Source organism: Manacus candei, unplaced genomic scaffold, assembly GCF_025592945.1.
Source record: "Manacus candei isolate 608988 ecotype Guabito, Panama unplaced genomic scaffold, ASM2559294v1 h1tg000008l, whole genome shotgun sequence".
Taxonomy (NCBI): domain Eukaryota; kingdom Metazoa; phylum Chordata; class Aves; order Passeriformes; family Pipridae; genus Manacus; species Manacus candei.
In genome coordinates this window covers 24,782,447-24,798,853 of record NW_026138056.1, presented here as the reverse complement: position 1 = coordinate 24,798,853, position 16,407 = coordinate 24,782,447, and the positions used below count along the sequence as shown (strand labels likewise).

The window sequence follows — 16,407 nt, the reverse complement described above, 5'->3', positions numbered from 1 at the left end:
TCTCTAGCACTGGAATATTCTGATCTGCTGCACACCCCTTTGCATTAGATTAGATGAAAACAGAAGTAGAATAAATGTGAAAGAAGACTATTTCTGATCTAGCTCTTCCTCACCTTGATCAAATCCCCTTTGCCTGTGAAATGCTACTTCTTTATTCAGTCTCTTAATTTCATTCTCTTTGTCCATTTAGGAATCCATCATATCCTTCAGTCTCATTGTTTGAGTCTCTGCTTTCCCCTTATTCTGTGTTTTTGCTGCTGTCCAGATCCACACCTACATCCAGATGGAAGGTCCTGGACTTTGAGCATGAAGTGCAGCTTGTTGCTCTTTGGCCAGATCTGGGTAGCTTTCCATTAAGATGGCAGAAGATGCTGCCTTAATATGAAAGTCAGCAGCCTGCCAAATTTCAGAATACAGCATTGTCAGTGCTGCCTAAAGAGTGTTTCCTCACAGTTTTTGTAGTACAGCAGAAACAATATTTTTCTCTAGCCTCCCTGTCAGAAGTGATTAAATTGTCTTGGCAGAATTTTCCAAAAATATTCCAGATTTTTTTTTTTGAAACTCAGACTAAATAAAGCAATGGAAAGCAATCTCATCATGGAGAGTCCCGATCAGCTTTAAAATTAGTTGGAGAGGTAACTTCGCTTGTACTTGGTGTAATAGTGCTCAAGGCACAAGATTGAGAAATACTACGGGACTGTCATACCATGTCTCTGTGCAATGTCTTTCTTACGTGGGTTTTTTCATATGAAAATGTTCTTTTCTGCTCTCCCTAGGTAAGAAATTACACAGAATGTGCCTGTGTCCAGAGTCGCCAGGTGATCACTCCACCAACAGTGGGCCAGCGCAGTCAGCTCCGGCTGGTGATTGTCAAAACCTACCTGAATGAGAATGGCTACGCTGTTTCTGGGAAATGTGATCGAACCTGCAACACGCTCATCCCGTTCCTGATATTTCTCTTCATTGTTACCCTCATAACAGCATGTGCCCAGCCATCAGCAATTATAGTGACACTCAGGTGAGAACTCAGTGATGGCTTGAAGTACTTTTGCTGTGCCCGCTGTCACCAGTGCCTGTCAAGCTTGTGTATCCTTAAAAAGTAGATAGAATAAGGCTGACAGGGATAGAGTGAAACATGCTTGTATTTAGAATATGTAACATGATAACCCACTTTAGGAAATAAGAAGCAGCCAGTGAATTCCAGGTGTTATAAATTAAAAACAAGTAACACATCATGTAAGAAAATTATTACTCCTGAAAAATTTTCAGTTTTCTTAGAGCAATGGTCTGGATTCTCAAATGCAAATGAAAAAGGTTACTATTTAAAATTATCTTTTTCTCTCTTCTAAAATTGTTCATTCCTACCACATGCCTGTTATTGAGTCTTCCCTTTTTTTCCTTCACCAGAATTTTGAACTTCTACTGTAGTAGTGGTGTCATCACTGTGGTCGTTTAAGGATAAAGAGCAATACAGTCTTTGTAGGAAAAGGCAGTGGCATTTATTTTTCAGTTTGAAAAAAGGCATTTGGATTTTTGGATTGGCTTTTCCCATCTTTGCCATCTAGTTTAATAAACATAATCATTCCCTATAACATCTTAGTCCATTTAAAATACGGCACCTGTAAGTGAAGTTCTCCTGATTTTTAAAGACAAGCGAGCTGAGAAAACATAGTATGCTATACTGCTAAAGTAAATTTGTATTTGTATACTATATGTTGCTGCTGTTTAAAGAGAAGGAAAAAGAATTAGAGGAAAACTACTTACTAGAATTTACAAAGCACACCAATAAGCATTGGTTCTGCTGGTAACAGAAGGACAAAGGGAATGGTTTGAAGATGTCTGTTTGGTTTGGGATCTGAAGCTGAAGATCTCAGAGTTCAGGAAGTAAGTTCCTTACAGATGGAGATGAGCTGGAAGATGAATAGGATAGAATAGAATAGGATAGAATAGAATAGGATAGAATAGAATAGGATAGAATAGAATAGGATAGAATAGGATAGAATAGAATAGGATAGAATAGAATAGGATAGAATAGAATAGGATAGAATAGAATAGGATAGAATAGAATAGGATAGAATAGAATAGGATAGAATAGAATAGGATAGAATAGAATAGGATAGAATAGAATAGGATAGAATAGAATAGGATAGAATAGAATAGGATAGAATAGAATAGGATAGAATAGGATAGAATAGGATAGAATAGAATAGGATAGAATAGAATAGGATAGAATAGGATAGAATAGAATAGGATAGAATAGAATAGAATAGAATAGAATAGAATAGAATAGAATAGAATAGAATAGAATAGAATAGTTAGTTGGAAGGGACCTACAATGATCATCAGTTCCAACTGCCCTGTCATGGACAGGGACACCTTTCACTAGACCAGGTTGCTCAGAACCCAATACAAACTAGCCTTGAACACTTCCAGGGATGGGGCAGCCAGAGTTTCTCTGGGCAAACTGTTCCATCACCCTCACAGTCTAATCTAATCTAAACCTACTCTCTTTCAGTTTGAAGCCATTTCCCCTTGTCCTGTCACTACATGCTCTTGTAAATAGTCTCTCTAATCATCCAACTGCTGACACTCCAGGACTGAGCAGAAATGAAAACCCGTTAATAAGGGCATTGGCCAAATACTGACAGGCATTGGGCATCAACCACCTCTCTAGGAAGCCTCTTCCAGTGTTTCAGATGCTCTTCAGAAGCACATCCAAAATGATCCAGATGCAAATGGGCATGCTGTCCCTGGGACCAGGTTAGAGCTGATCTGAAGTAAATCCCTACAAAACCTGAAATGCTTGTGGTGTACATGTCAGGTCCTCATCACTAGCTGTTTAGCTGCATTAATTGCTAACATAGAGACACCTTTTGTCCTGTTTTTGTGTAAAATTTGTCTTCAAATTGAGCTTTTCTTTAAACCAGTCTTGGACCTTTTCTTCCTGTGAGAATGGTCTTCCCAAGCCAGTGGGATTTTCTCCTGGTAGTGTTGTCTTTTAAGAGCTTCACTTGGATATTCTGAGACCGCTGATGTTCTGCTGCTGCTCACAAATAGTCCTCTATAAAATACTAATAATGGCAAATCTTTGTAATAGGTCGTGGAACCTTAGAAAATGTGAGGCAGGTCAGGACTTTGCTTTGCTATCCTTAGGCTCAGTTGTGAGCACAGCACAGCACACTGGCAGACATCTTTGTCTCATCCCCCACAAGGACAAGCAGTCTTTTGCTGTCCCTTTCTCAGCTCAAAGGGCTAAGGTTTATGCAGAAGCCTGCTGCTGACACATGGAGGGCACGTGCAATGTCACATTGTGGAATTTGTCTTTCAGTTTCTTTTCAAAAAGTCTACAAAATGGGTTCAAAGATCACTCTTAGGACAGTGAAGCCAGGCACTTAGGGATGGGCATGTCAGACTTCCAGTTGCTCATGCAGCCTTACTTCAACTACTGTGTGCACAGCACCATTATAATTCAGAGACTTCTGACTTAATTCCTTCTGTCTCTGGGTTTTCCACCTATAAAGTAATCCTAATAAAAAAATGTTGTCGTTGCATTGCAGTCACACAAAGGCAAACTGCATTCAGTGAGCATTAATATTGCAATGAGCCTCACAATAGTAAGGTGCCTAAGGGAGATCTCCAGCAGGATTTTGTAGTGTTCAGTAAAAAAATGGTGGCCCACACACATGAACAGTCATACTGTGCTTAGTACATCAGTCCAAGGTTTGTGGTCCAAGCTGTATCTCCAATTTCTCAATTGCTTGACTTCAAACCTTGATTTTACAGCTGCACCTCTTTGACTGCAGACTTTTTGTTGTTTTTTGTCTTATGTTTTCAATGTCATTAGAAGCTGTCTATCTTAATTTCGGACCTTTAGGTTAAGAATTGAAAATATTTTTTAAATCAGTAGATAATTTGTGGTTTATTAAAATTGTAGTTGCACTGTGGAATCTTGTTACTTTGTATTTAGTCTTTTGTAAGCTAGATATTTTTCCTTTGAGACCAATTGAAAGAATCTTATATTACTTCTATTGAAAAGGAGCAGTGTTTAAGAAGACTGTTTGGATGTTTCTACTGATACTTTTCCTAAAGTAGCTCCAAAGTGCTTAAGCTACACAGAGATCTGTTAAATTCAGAAACTGAGTCCAGCTTTCAGAAATTGAGTTATCCATTAATTGTAATTTACATCAAAAAGATTAAGAAAAATAAATTAAGACATATGAAATAATAGAAAGCTATCACATGAAGCCATAAACATTTTGGGTGGATTCTCTAAATTTCCTTAATGGGTTTGGATCAAATTCTTCAGGCCTTATGTAAAGAAAGGTTAAAAGGCATGATTGCAATTTTGATTAAACAGGTTCAGGAGGGGTTGGCAGTATTTTTTCCTAGCAAGAAGAGTTAACAATAGTAGAAGCTAAATAGAAGAAATTTAGACAAAAATTTGCCGTAGCTCAGAAAAAACCCATGGGGTAGAGCCAGATCATACCATGATGACTATCTGTTGATGTTTCTATAGTGGAGTTTTCTTTTTGCCTGCTAGGTCTGTGGAAGATGGAGAGCGGCCCTTTGCACTAGGAATGCAGTTTGTTTTATTACGAACTCTTGGTAAGTATTACAGTAGCTCAGCATTTCCATAAAAGCTCACCATGTTCAGCTTAAATGTACTATAAAAATACTAAACTTCCATAAATTTGGAACTAATTGCCTGATTACTGTATTAGGAACCTAAAATTGATAGTGTCTGAATACATCGTATCTGAAAATGCAGTTATTTCTCTTTTTTTTTTTTTGTTACTGACTTCCTAGAACAACATTTTTGTCCCAAAAAGATACATTTTTCCAGTTTCAAACTGTACGTAAAAATTAATAGTTACTAGAATTTTTTCTTGTTTAGAAACTGATTTTTGTTGCTTTCAGCAATAACAGTAGTTTTTGTCATTTTTAAAATAAGGAGCATTCCTTACTTAATGTCTTAATTTCAAGTACTTCAAAGCAAAAAGAGATGCATGTTAAAAGTCTTTATTAAACAAAGCAGCTTCTATCAAGCTCTTGAACTTCTAAAATCCTACCTATTAAGAACGCTACAGGTGTTCAGCTACTACAAAATATATGACTAGAGCAAGCAAGGACTATTCTAAGAGAACAGAAGGAGAAGCCCATATAGCTGCATCTGGAAGTTTTGTTTGAGGAAGGAATTTCAATCTTGTCTTAAAGGTGGTATATTTCTGGAGAAAGCAGGAACATTCAGTGGACTGACTGCATTTTTAGCTGCCTTGGAAGTTAAGGTCTGTTTCTGAGGAAGATCTATTCAAAAGAAAATTGAAAATCTTAGTGGTCTCACCACTTCCATCCATCTTCAGTAAGAAAATAATTTTGTGGTCTTTGGTGCTTTTTTTCCTTAATCTAAAAGCAGCACCTTTCCCAGCTCACAGGCAGTGGAAGTTCAGCAAGTAATGCTACAGAGATAATGTATTTTACCCTCTCCCATGTTTTACTTCCTGAGAGCAAAACTGAATTTTCTTTGAGGCGCACTTAGTTTGGGAACTATCTGGGGACAGCAGATTGAAGCTGTACCTGCATTGTTTTCTTTAAATTCTCTCCCATTTGTGGTAGGTTTCATGTGTATAAAGTAGTGTTGGTGCAAGGACTGGCTGACCAGTTTTCCATGTTTTACATTTCATGTAAGAACAACAGTGTAGAAATCTCAAAAATTTTCGACCTACACTGTTTGGCTAAGGCATATAGTTCCTTTAGAAGTTTTCCACAATGTACTAACACATATTATTTCTCTTGCTATTTTTATTTCAGCTTACATTCCCACTCCGATTTATTTTGGGGCTGTTATTGACACCACATGCATGCTTTGGCAACAGGATTGCGGCGTACAAGGATCTTGCTGGGAATACGATGTCACCTCCTTTCGTTTTGTCTACTTTGGGTTGGCAGCTGCTCTCAAATTCGTGGGATTCCTTTTTATTTTCCTGGCCTGGTATTCCATTAAGTGTAAAGAAGAACAACAGCAGAGACAGAGATGGAGGGCTTCACTGGTGAACACTGTGAGTGAGATGGTTGGACAAGCTGGACCCCAACAAAACTATGCACGGACTAGATCCTGCCCTACCTTCAGTTCCCGAGGAGACACCAATGTGGCACAAGGAATGAACTGCTTAGAACAGACATACCCCGGCCCTTTTTCAGAAGCAATAAATTCCTCAAATGAAAATGTGTTGGAAGAAGTCACTGCTGAGATATAGACCCCTGGCTTGGTAATGTAATATTTAATTTTGTTGGTTGACTTAATTACGGCGCCTTGTAAAACACCTGTGCCTTCTATTTTTAATCTAAATGTAACGTGATAAAACCAACAAAGCTTGATGCAAACAACCATAATATGTTCCTGAGGGCTGGATACCTCAAACCAAACCAAGTTCTTATTCCTCCCCTCCCAACAATGGAGTTTTAAAAATGGTGTTTGTATTTCAGATGTGTCCATTAGATGTCCGTGCTCTGATCTAATATCATTGTAAAGATGAGGTGTTATGAACAGCAGAAGTCAGTGGAAGACTGACAAAAACTCATATTGTTGATGTCTAGACTCACAAGAATGCTTAAATGTATTGTCAACTTCATATCTGCAAATTGTATTTTTAAGAGAGTAGTTACTGTGAGTTCTGCTATGAAGCACAACTGAACTTATTTAAACTATGCAACTTATTTGGATAATTGTATGTGCAGCAAAATAAGTTTAAAGTTTGCTTTTAAAGACATTACTGCAACCGAATTTGAAAGGGGCTATTTTCAAACATAATCATTAAATTAAAAAATAACATAAGGTTTAAAGTACTGTTAATAACATGTCAAGCCATACAAGAATTATGCATCAGGTAATGTTTGCAAATGTTGAGTTGTAACATCTTTATCCTGTCAAAATGTGCATTAATTTTCATTTGATGGGATGTAGCCATTCTTCACAAAGTACACAGGCTAGGAAACTGTAATGCTTGAAGTAAAAAACTTCAGTATTAATTTATAGTAACATTAAGATGTAGGAATCATACACACATACCAGAGTGGATATGTGCATGTTTCTGTAATGTTATTTGGGTGGCCGTTACTAGCACCAAATCCATACTTTCCTGAAGAAAAAAACAACCAGTTGTAGCTTGATAGGAAGAGTTTGGCTGTCCTTCAGAATTTTGTGTATAATTCAGCTTCAGTGAAAAAGTCCTGAGGGGGAGCTAATGGCCTTGTCTCTTGTCTGGGTGGCAGTCTGGGACCTGACGGGTCCCTTGCAGCCAGCAGTGGCACACAGTTCAGGCTGGTGCTGTTTGCACTTGCTGCAGGAGCGAGTAGAGAAACCCTTCAAGAGAGCTGAGAGCACCACCCATCGTGGTGCTGGGTACGAGGCTCTCCCTCCTCTCCTGGCACCACTGGGGCACTGTGCACCCTGCCATCCAGGACAGCTGGGGAGGGGGTTCTGGCTCAGACCCTCTCATTTCTGCCACACTTCTGCCTCTGCATCTGCCTGGTGCTGGGCAGGCTGGTTGCACAGGCCTGGAGGTCCTGGTTTTGTGGTTTGTCCCACATGTGGCTGCCTTTCCTTTTCTCAACTTCATTGAGAGCTTCTGGGAAGGCAAAGTTTAGCTCTCCTTTGGCCTTCCAGGAGAAGAGCTAAGAATAGAAATTATCAGCAAGTGTGGACTCACAAGAACTGCTGTGGCCTTTGGCTATTCCAAATTACTGTAGCGTGTTTTCTCCCTGAGAGACGCTGAGACTTTCTAATCAAATGTGCTTGGCATTTCATTTCTTGTTCTGAAGGCTTTGTAGTACCATGCTTATGATGTACTAATGATGTCTCAAAGGGCAGAGAATTATTTCAGGTGGACAATAGGAAGTCAAAGCTGTATTGTACCCTGTAGGGGAAGTCTTAGAAGTGTAGGAAATTAAAAGCAATCTTTACAGATGAATCGGTGATAGTCAGGTTTGGATTTTGCCACGTAGAGAGCTTGTGTGAAAATAAATAGAGCATAATTTCTACATATTTTTGAACAGAGTTATTCCTGATTTAAGTTTTCAATTTATAATATGTAAATTGATCAAACGTTGTATGGAACCAAGTCCTTGAAATTAAAGGCAGTACTCTCCTTGGCATCCACTGAGTTGTCCTGGGAAGAGTATGTTTCCCTTTCCACCTTTGCTGACTGCCTTTTGTCATCTCCTGGTTCTTCTTGAGCAGCACATAAGACTACTCACAGGGCTGCTTGCCCTGCTTGAAATGGTGGCTGCTTATTTCAGAATTTCTTAGTCCATTTATGTAGTTTGTAACAATTCTCACTCTTTCTGTAGGCAAACTCAGATTTTTCTACCCTGAATTACAACATAGAGGAATATTGTTTTGATAATTTCCTACTATTCTGTCCATATTAACAGGTGTTTGGGGTAAAGCCTGAAAATGTTTTTGTCTCTTATGCAGCCACCAGGTATGTGTCCTCAGTCAGCACATGCCACCTGAGATGTTGGCTTCTACACTTCTTATCCCGAGAAATAAATTTCCTTGGTTCAAAGGTGTTGGGTATAATTTTCTTTTTTTGCTATAGGAGATCAGAATAGATGATATAAATGTTTCCTTCTGCTCCAGTCTCAAATGCTTGTTGCACCAGGAATTTCCTGCCATGACAAAATTTGAGGCAAAGTAGTGGGAAGAAGTGTAATTGCAGCCCATCACCCATCCATTTTAATCACTTCCCCATTTTAATGATCGTAGGGTGAGATGAGGAGTGACAATCTTTTCAAATACCTCAGAAACAGAGCACTTAGGGAATTGTAAAAGACTAGAAATGAATCATTTATCCTGATCTTTTCTATTTCATGCCTCATGTGTGCGCTTCTGTTCCATGAATAACAAGAGAGAGCAGATTAGGATTGTCAGGAACTAATGGCATTGATGCCAAAGAATGAGAGAAGTGACACATCTGCAGCTGCTGCTTCTGAGTTTATTTCAAGGGAATTCAGAGCTTGTTGGGATGGAGACCACTGATTTTTTTAGGAAATCCTGACCCTTCAACGTCTAAAAAGATTCATATTTTGAAATGTCTGAGAAACTGGAATGTAGAAGGAAAGATGTTAACTTTGGAAATACTGAAAAAGCCTTTCAATAGTTTTTTACTTTTTCTTTGAAAATTATATGCAAAACAAAATTCTTTACTTCTCAAAAAAATTTGTTACTATTTTTGGACATAGATGATTTTGACAATTCGAATAAATTTCTACGAAATCACTTAATTAAATTGGCATCCTCTGAAAGAAAGAAAACCCAAACTGTGGCCAGTTTTAGATTCATTCCTGAAGGAGGGTTTATTTGTGAGTAAGCTATAACAGTCTAAACTAAACCAATAAAGGCATGTAGGGGAAACACATTAACTTCCTAGAGAAGTCAATTCCAACACTGTAATTGACTGAAATATGGACTGAGACCTGCTGAACAAACACTATTTTCTGAGGTTGTCATTGCTGAAGGAAGAAGAATTGCCAGAGAAGTTGAGTGCCTCCCTAGCAGTAGTCATGATCGACATGTGGTGCTAAACCAACTTCACAGTAACTAAAAAAGAACTTTGCCTGTCATCCAGTGAAGGGGCCCATGCTGTCTTCCTAGTGTGAAATCCTCTCACCATAAAATATAAAATTCCATTAATTTCCACCACCTTCCCTCTCTACCCCAAAATACATAAGGTTTGGTATCAGTGAGTACAAGAAAAGGTAAAGCAGGTGTCCTGTTCACCCACAGGCTGCTGTTGGTAGCAAACCCAAGTCACCTACCTGCACTTAACCAGCCAGTGGTAATATGGAGCAACTACTTTTGGTGATTTACTACAAGTCCACAAAGTGCCACCATGCCCTCACAGGAACAGACTAATTCCCTCTTACCCCACTTATTCATGATTTAGAGTGAAGAACATGAGAGGAGTAGTAGCCCAAATATATGGACTTGACTGAACAGGTAGCCGTCCCTGCATAGCCTCCCATTCATCCTTGTTTCCTCAAAAAGGAGAAAACTTCAGAATGGTAAATGTGTAACCATGGCCTTGGGTGCTCACGAGTGCAGCACCCTCCAGAGATGGTTCCTAGATCTTTGTGGGTCTGGAATAATCTGGAGAGTGGGACTCTCTGTGTTTCCCGTTTTAGGCAAAAGCGCTGTGGTTTTGGTTCCCCTTCTTCTCCATGAGCATACTGGATATAATAGGATATAATTTGGAACTGGTGACATTTTATATCCTTTCAGTACAGTGTGAGCAGCTGCAAGAAACGTTGAATATTATGGTGCAATTTATATTTATTTGGAAACTTTTAGTTCTTTGGACAGCCTATGTATCTTTAAAAGTATGTGTAGTAACATGCAGTTTCTCACAACTTGCTGTTATGTAAGCAGAGTAGGGGCACAGATCTCCTACTAGGTATTAGAAATGTAAGTTTGAAAGGCCCTAAACTAGTTACAAACACTTGAGTATACTGTTCAAAAATATGTTTGTTTGGGGTTTTTTAATATAGCTTATTAATTTGTAGTATTAACCGTTAATTCATTATGGCTCTGATCCAGCAGAACACTTTAATATGTATGTAAATTTATATACTTAAGTAATGCCCTTAAAAATGATGCATGTATGTAAGTATGGGACTGAGTCCCATCTGCATTAAAAAAGGAATTCCATTACCCAAAGAGTAATTTCCATGATGAGCTTTTTCCCCATGGATTTAGTGATAATTGTAACCAGAACAGCACAAAGTAGCACTTGAGTACTCTCCTGTGGCATTCACATGTGGCTACTTATATATCTGACAATGAAGGAAAGTTTTCATTTTCAAGTAGAATTCAAATTAAAAATATTTTGTGGACATGCTCTAAGATACATTCTAGTTCTTCCAGCCATTCACTTATTTTATGAATATCCGGCTGAAAACCTGTGTGTTACATGGGGAGGTAGATTAAATAAGGGCATCTTTCTGACCTTAGAGCCAATGAAATTTCTCAAGTGATGCTGTAAGTTTGAGTTGTGCCCTTTCACAGAATTTGGACCTAGAGGTTGAGGTGACAGATTTTCAATATCCCGCACAAATGGAGCAGAGCACTGCCTGCTCAGTGTAACTCCAGAGAGCACGTCTGGGAGAGGGGTCAACACCTGCTGTACTGTTCTTTTGGGGTTTTGCCCCAAAAGGCCTGAATAATTGCTGCCTTACTACACTTCCTGGGTGTGTAACACCACAGCTCTTCATGGTGTTCTATTGACATAAAACTGAAGATAAATAAATAGGTCCAAAGTGTCTTATTGCTATTTTGCAGCCAGATTCTCAGCCTCATCAGTCCAATGTTGAGGCTGAAAAACTGGGCCATACTTTCAGTTGGAATTTAACAAGTTGGAGCTTTAGCAAGTGCTTGCTTAGCTTTTATACTCTATTCACTGGTTGCTACTAATATTTTCAGAGATCAAATATAAAAAACTTCCTAAATAAGTTTATCCTTTTCTGTTTTCTCAATAATGTGTCTTTTATAATGGCATAGGAGATGCAATGCTGCATTGCTTCAGTATCTGGGTTCCCCCAGCTGAATCCATCCAGCTGTGGTTGCTTTCCAAGGGCTTAAAATACCTGGTAACAGAGATTTACCTGGACTGCAATCTGAATCACAGTTGCTTTGGGCAGAGTGTTTGCCCCTTGTAGATTAAACCTGTATCAACACATTTCAGGTTCTTCACATACTGGACTTGATTTTATGGATACTTTTATGACTTTGAAGTGCTTAGAAGATGGGCAGTCAATATAATGGTGGTAGACTTGTTCTTTGGTAGAGAATTAGGGCTTTCTTTTTTTCTTTTACCATCTCGTTTTACAAATAGCAATTCAAAAAGGTTACATGTAAACATTGTCACAGAGTTACCCATATCCTGCAGCCATATCCATTACATTAAACTACAGTTAATGCCTGCGGTTTTTAGCAGTTGCCCCTCCAGTCCTTAAGGTACGCTTTTTCTTTTCTAATATTGCAGCCTTTTAAACACAGAAGTAGCTCTACAATTTCAAAGTAGCTCCAAAGTTTTCTTGACCTCAAGTGTTACAAAATAGATGCTTATTTGTCTGGGTTCCATTCTACTGTTCTAATTATTGCATTACCCATTGTGTGCACTATATTCTCTTAGTTTTTCAATCTCAAACCAGTTGTCTCAATGTTATTCTGTAACAATGTTTTGTTCGTTATATAGAATAGGTGAAAAGCTGTGGAATTCATGAAGGGCTACAAAAAGCATCCAAAACATTGTTCACCTTGAGAAAAGTAAAGACAGCTTGATAATCTTTAGACAAATGACTAAACAACACTGTGGTGCTAATAGGTACTGAAGTATTTTATGATGTATTCACTATGACTTAAATGACATGTTCAAGGCATGTCAGTGATGCAACTGCATGTGTTTTTGTTCTTAAAGTCTGGACTATTCCAGCAAAGACAGTGTTTGTAATTCCTGGTGGGCCAACTCCTACCTAGCTCTTCTGTGGGAGAGTAATTTCAGGAGGCAGTGTAGGATTTGGCCCAGCACTAATAGCTAAGGTAAAAGCTATACAGGCCACAGAAATCTATGTAGAATGTATTCATCCTACTGTAGCATGTTACTGTATTTAGTTGCTTTGCTTAAGCAAAGGCTAACTATAAATTCTATAGTAATGGTAAGAAACACTAGGCTAAATTCTGGCACCCCTTAACCAAACAATGTTAGTAAGGGTTTGAATTAAAATGAGGATTCAGATCTGAAATATGAATGTTCTTTCATGGAATACCAGAAAGGAGGGATAGAATAAGAGTAAATTCTATCTCTAGCAATGGGAAAAGGCCAAATCTGGTTGACTGTAAGGTGAGCTACGATTTAAAACAGATGGTTTGGGGCTTAAAATCTTGAACACAAAATTTTTTCCCTCCCATTTTGAATTACAATTATTTTGTGTTATTGTGCCTGGACTACTCATGCAGAACAGGTATCTGTATCCTAAATAGCACTAAGAGCACTAATAGCACTAATTACACTTATGGCTGACAAGCCAGAAATTTTACCTCTGTAACAAACTCTGTATTTGAAATTGTGGAGGGAAGTTTCAAAATAAAACAAACAAACAAGAAGTACAAAATGATCCAGAGCTGAGTTTCAATAAAAAAAAGAAGAAAATAATTTTGTGTCAGTGAGATCCATGGTTAAGTGAAGGCTTTCCTCAAAAGAAGACCTGTCCTTTTCCCCAGTTGAGCACATGGGAGTTTTGCCCTTGGCTGCAGTGCATACCTCTACCAAATGACTTATGCAGAAGAGCAACAGTCTGGGTGGTATCTTAAGAGCATGGAGTGGGCACACTGCCTGTAACTGGTTAGTTTTTAAAAAACTCATTATTAAGCAAATGTGTAGAGTATTAGGGAAATTTGTAGGGTATGTCTGACCGTATGAGTGTGTGTGTGCTGTGCTGTGGTAAAAAGAGAATAATTGGTTTATGCTGGTTTTTTTGCATACTTTAAGCTTCTGTATGGTTTGGGTTTTTTTTAATTGATATTTATTTCTCAGCAGAGCTTAGAATAATTTTGTAGCTGTATAACCCATGACTTAATGAAATCTACTGTCAGCATCTGTTGTAAACATGTGTTTACAAAACAAACTCTTGAATACTTGATACTTGGAAATAAAAAATAGCATATCATGTGTGTTTTATTTCAAACAAAAAAAAAAGAAGGCAAGAAAAAAATGTACATGGGTAACTGTGTAATCACTGTGGATGAAGTGATGAAGTATTTGGTACATTGTCAGACAAAAAAATCTTTCCACTGAATTCAATGACCACCAAGTCACAACTAAGCATTGATTGCGCTGAATTAAATTGTAAAATTCCACCATTTTGTCTAGCCATAAATTTGATTGACATTAGTTATATGCTAAGAAATACAAATTTGAAATAGATATTGACAGTTGGAAAAAATACATAGAGTGCAAGACTATGTGCATCTATGCTGCTCGATAAGAGGGCCAGGGTATAAACCCAAGGATTGGACTCCTGATGTCCACTCTGCTGACTGCTGAGTTCACTCCTTGGCTCTGATTTGGGCCACACCAACAAAGTGCCTCTATGTGTTTTGTGGGGACTGGCTGTAGTGCAGGGAGCTCCCACTCATGGGAGCTGAGCCAGTTTTGGTTTCCCCCCACCTCTGCAGCCACCCAACACTGCAGGCTGTGTGTCAGTGACCCCCATGTCCCTGTGCTGCACCTCAGGGACAGCAGCACACCGTGCAATAGGAGCTGTAGGAGCTCTGCTCCCACCCTGTAGGAGCTCTAGGGGTTGCAACACAGGCCTTGTATTACTGCAAACATTTAAAAATGAAAACAAATGGAAATTATATTTTGTGTCCACAGGAACATCAGCACAGAGCCAAGGGGAGACCCAGGGCTAAGAGCTACATGTTGTTGATGGGGCCAGCCTGGCCTAGCAGTGTGGATGTGACCTTGCTCGTACAATCTGGCTTCAGAGCTAGGTTTTCTATTCTCTGGATTTACTTTAATTTAAAAGTATAGGTGTATCCATGGTTAGCAATTCTGTCCCAAGGTGACCTGGTCTTTCAAGATCAAAAGAACTGCAAGTTGAAGTTAAATGTATTTTTCTAGACATATTTCATTATTGAATCTTTATACTTACAGTTTTTTTACCTGTAGTAGGTTTCACAGCTGGGTGAGCTGGGGCTTGTTTCTATGAAACTTCTTCACTGTTCAGTGTACTGTGAATACTATGAGCTACCACACCCCAGCAATGACCAAACAATGAGAAAAAAGTTTGCTGCAACGGAGCAGTTGAATTTGCATTGATTCAGGATATGGCTTGTCTTTCTGAGGTATCTAAATCCATTTGCTTTCAGACCACAGTCACAAACTGTGGTGATGTGCCCAGCACCTACCAGATTCAAGCCCTCAGCCAACCCTGCAGCTTCAGCTGTTGTGCTTAGTCAGGAAGAAGCTACTGTTTCATTGACAGCACAGAAATCTATAGGGTCCAGATCCTCTCTGATGTTCATGTTCAAAGTATGACTTGCACATTTTCATTTCCAATATATCTAACCACACAAAAAAGCATCTTGCAGATCCCCCTGGATGTCACTAGTGTCCCAGACCAGAACTGTTAAACCAAGGAGTGTGCTGTGGATGAAGTTAGTAGATTTGTAGCACATCACGGTACCGTTGCTGTTTGAAAACCGATTAGATAACCCACTTGGCAGCGGCTGGAAGCACAGCGGTGGGTGCAGGGCTCAAGGAGAGGCGCTGGTTGTGTGGCTCTGCACTGACACCTGCTGCCCGAAAGGCTGTAAAGTAACCCTAGGCAGCCCCCAGGTAGCTCAGGCTGTGACTGTGTCCCCTCAGGGGACAGAAACACATCTGTTTCTGAAATGACTCTTTGGCTTGTACCCCATTTACTACATATCAGGTTTCACTGCAAAATGGGGTCAGAGCACGTAAACAGGACTGTTTTTTGCTGAAAGTAAAGGATGTTTTGTGACAGCATCACACCTACCAGACACCAGCCATCCACAGGTGCTCAGGCCTCAAGTCTAGGCCTGGGCAGATCCTCCCTGAACAGGGCTGTTGCAGTTCTTGCCTTCTCAGCCTTGACTGTTTTACACACAGATACTCCCACTGTGCTTGCCTGACTTCCACTATAGATAGCTGCAGGCATCTAAAGGGATTTTAGTGGGGAGAGTGGGGGTGGTCTATGCTCAGACCTGAACTCTGAAAAAATCTTCACTAACTGTCACAAAAACCTAGAGGTGGCTGAACTCCAGAACAATGTTCTGATTCAAATGTTTTTTTGCTTTTGTTTTTTTTTTTCCCAAACTGTTAGAGTGCGTTAACACCTCAGGAACAACAGGATTTGCTTGGCAACAACAGCTCTTAAGTTATGTCCCTGCCCGTGGTGGGAGGCTGGAATTAGATGATTTTTAAGGCCCCTTCCGACCCAAACCATTCTGTAATTCTTTGTCCGTAGTTCTGGAAAAGAAGCACTATACATCTTTGCTTTTCTTCAGGGTTCAGTTGCTAGGTCTCAGAAAGTGTCTCACGCCGTCCAAGGGTGTGAGGACAATACTGGCCGCCCTATTTTAAATTCTAGGAGAAACTTTTCACATAACATTGGTACCTCCCAAAGATGTGTAAGCCTTAAAGTTCTTCAGCTCCAGGCGCTCTTCAGAAAGTAATGAACAGAATAGACACACCTGCCACTGCTCTGCAGATCAGAAAAAGCCAAGAACGTCCTCCTCTCAACCCTTCCCTTGCCTTGAGTGCTTGCTGATGAAGTCAGATTTAGGCACTTGTTTTGTTCCTGAGCCTGCAACTGCCTAATGCCTGT

At 39.4% G+C, this 16,407-nt stretch overlaps 1 protein-coding gene across 1 annotated transcript in view; it reads left to right on the top strand.

The window, feature by feature from the left end:
* SLCO5A1 (solute carrier organic anion transporter family member 5A1) overlaps positions 1-13,722 on the top strand; it is a 77,307-nt gene extending 63,585 nt beyond the window's left edge. The window contains exons 8-10 of the mRNA XM_051768467.1: positions 777-1,018; positions 4,541-4,605; positions 5,809-13,722. Coding sequence (XP_051624427.1) covers positions 777-1,018; positions 4,541-4,605; positions 5,809-6,254 — 753 coding nt within the window. The 3' untranslated portion in view covers positions 6,255-13,722. The remainder of the gene's footprint in view (positions 1-776; positions 1,019-4,540; positions 4,606-5,808) is intronic.
* The last annotated feature ends 2,685 nt before the right edge of the window (positions 13,723-16,407 follow it).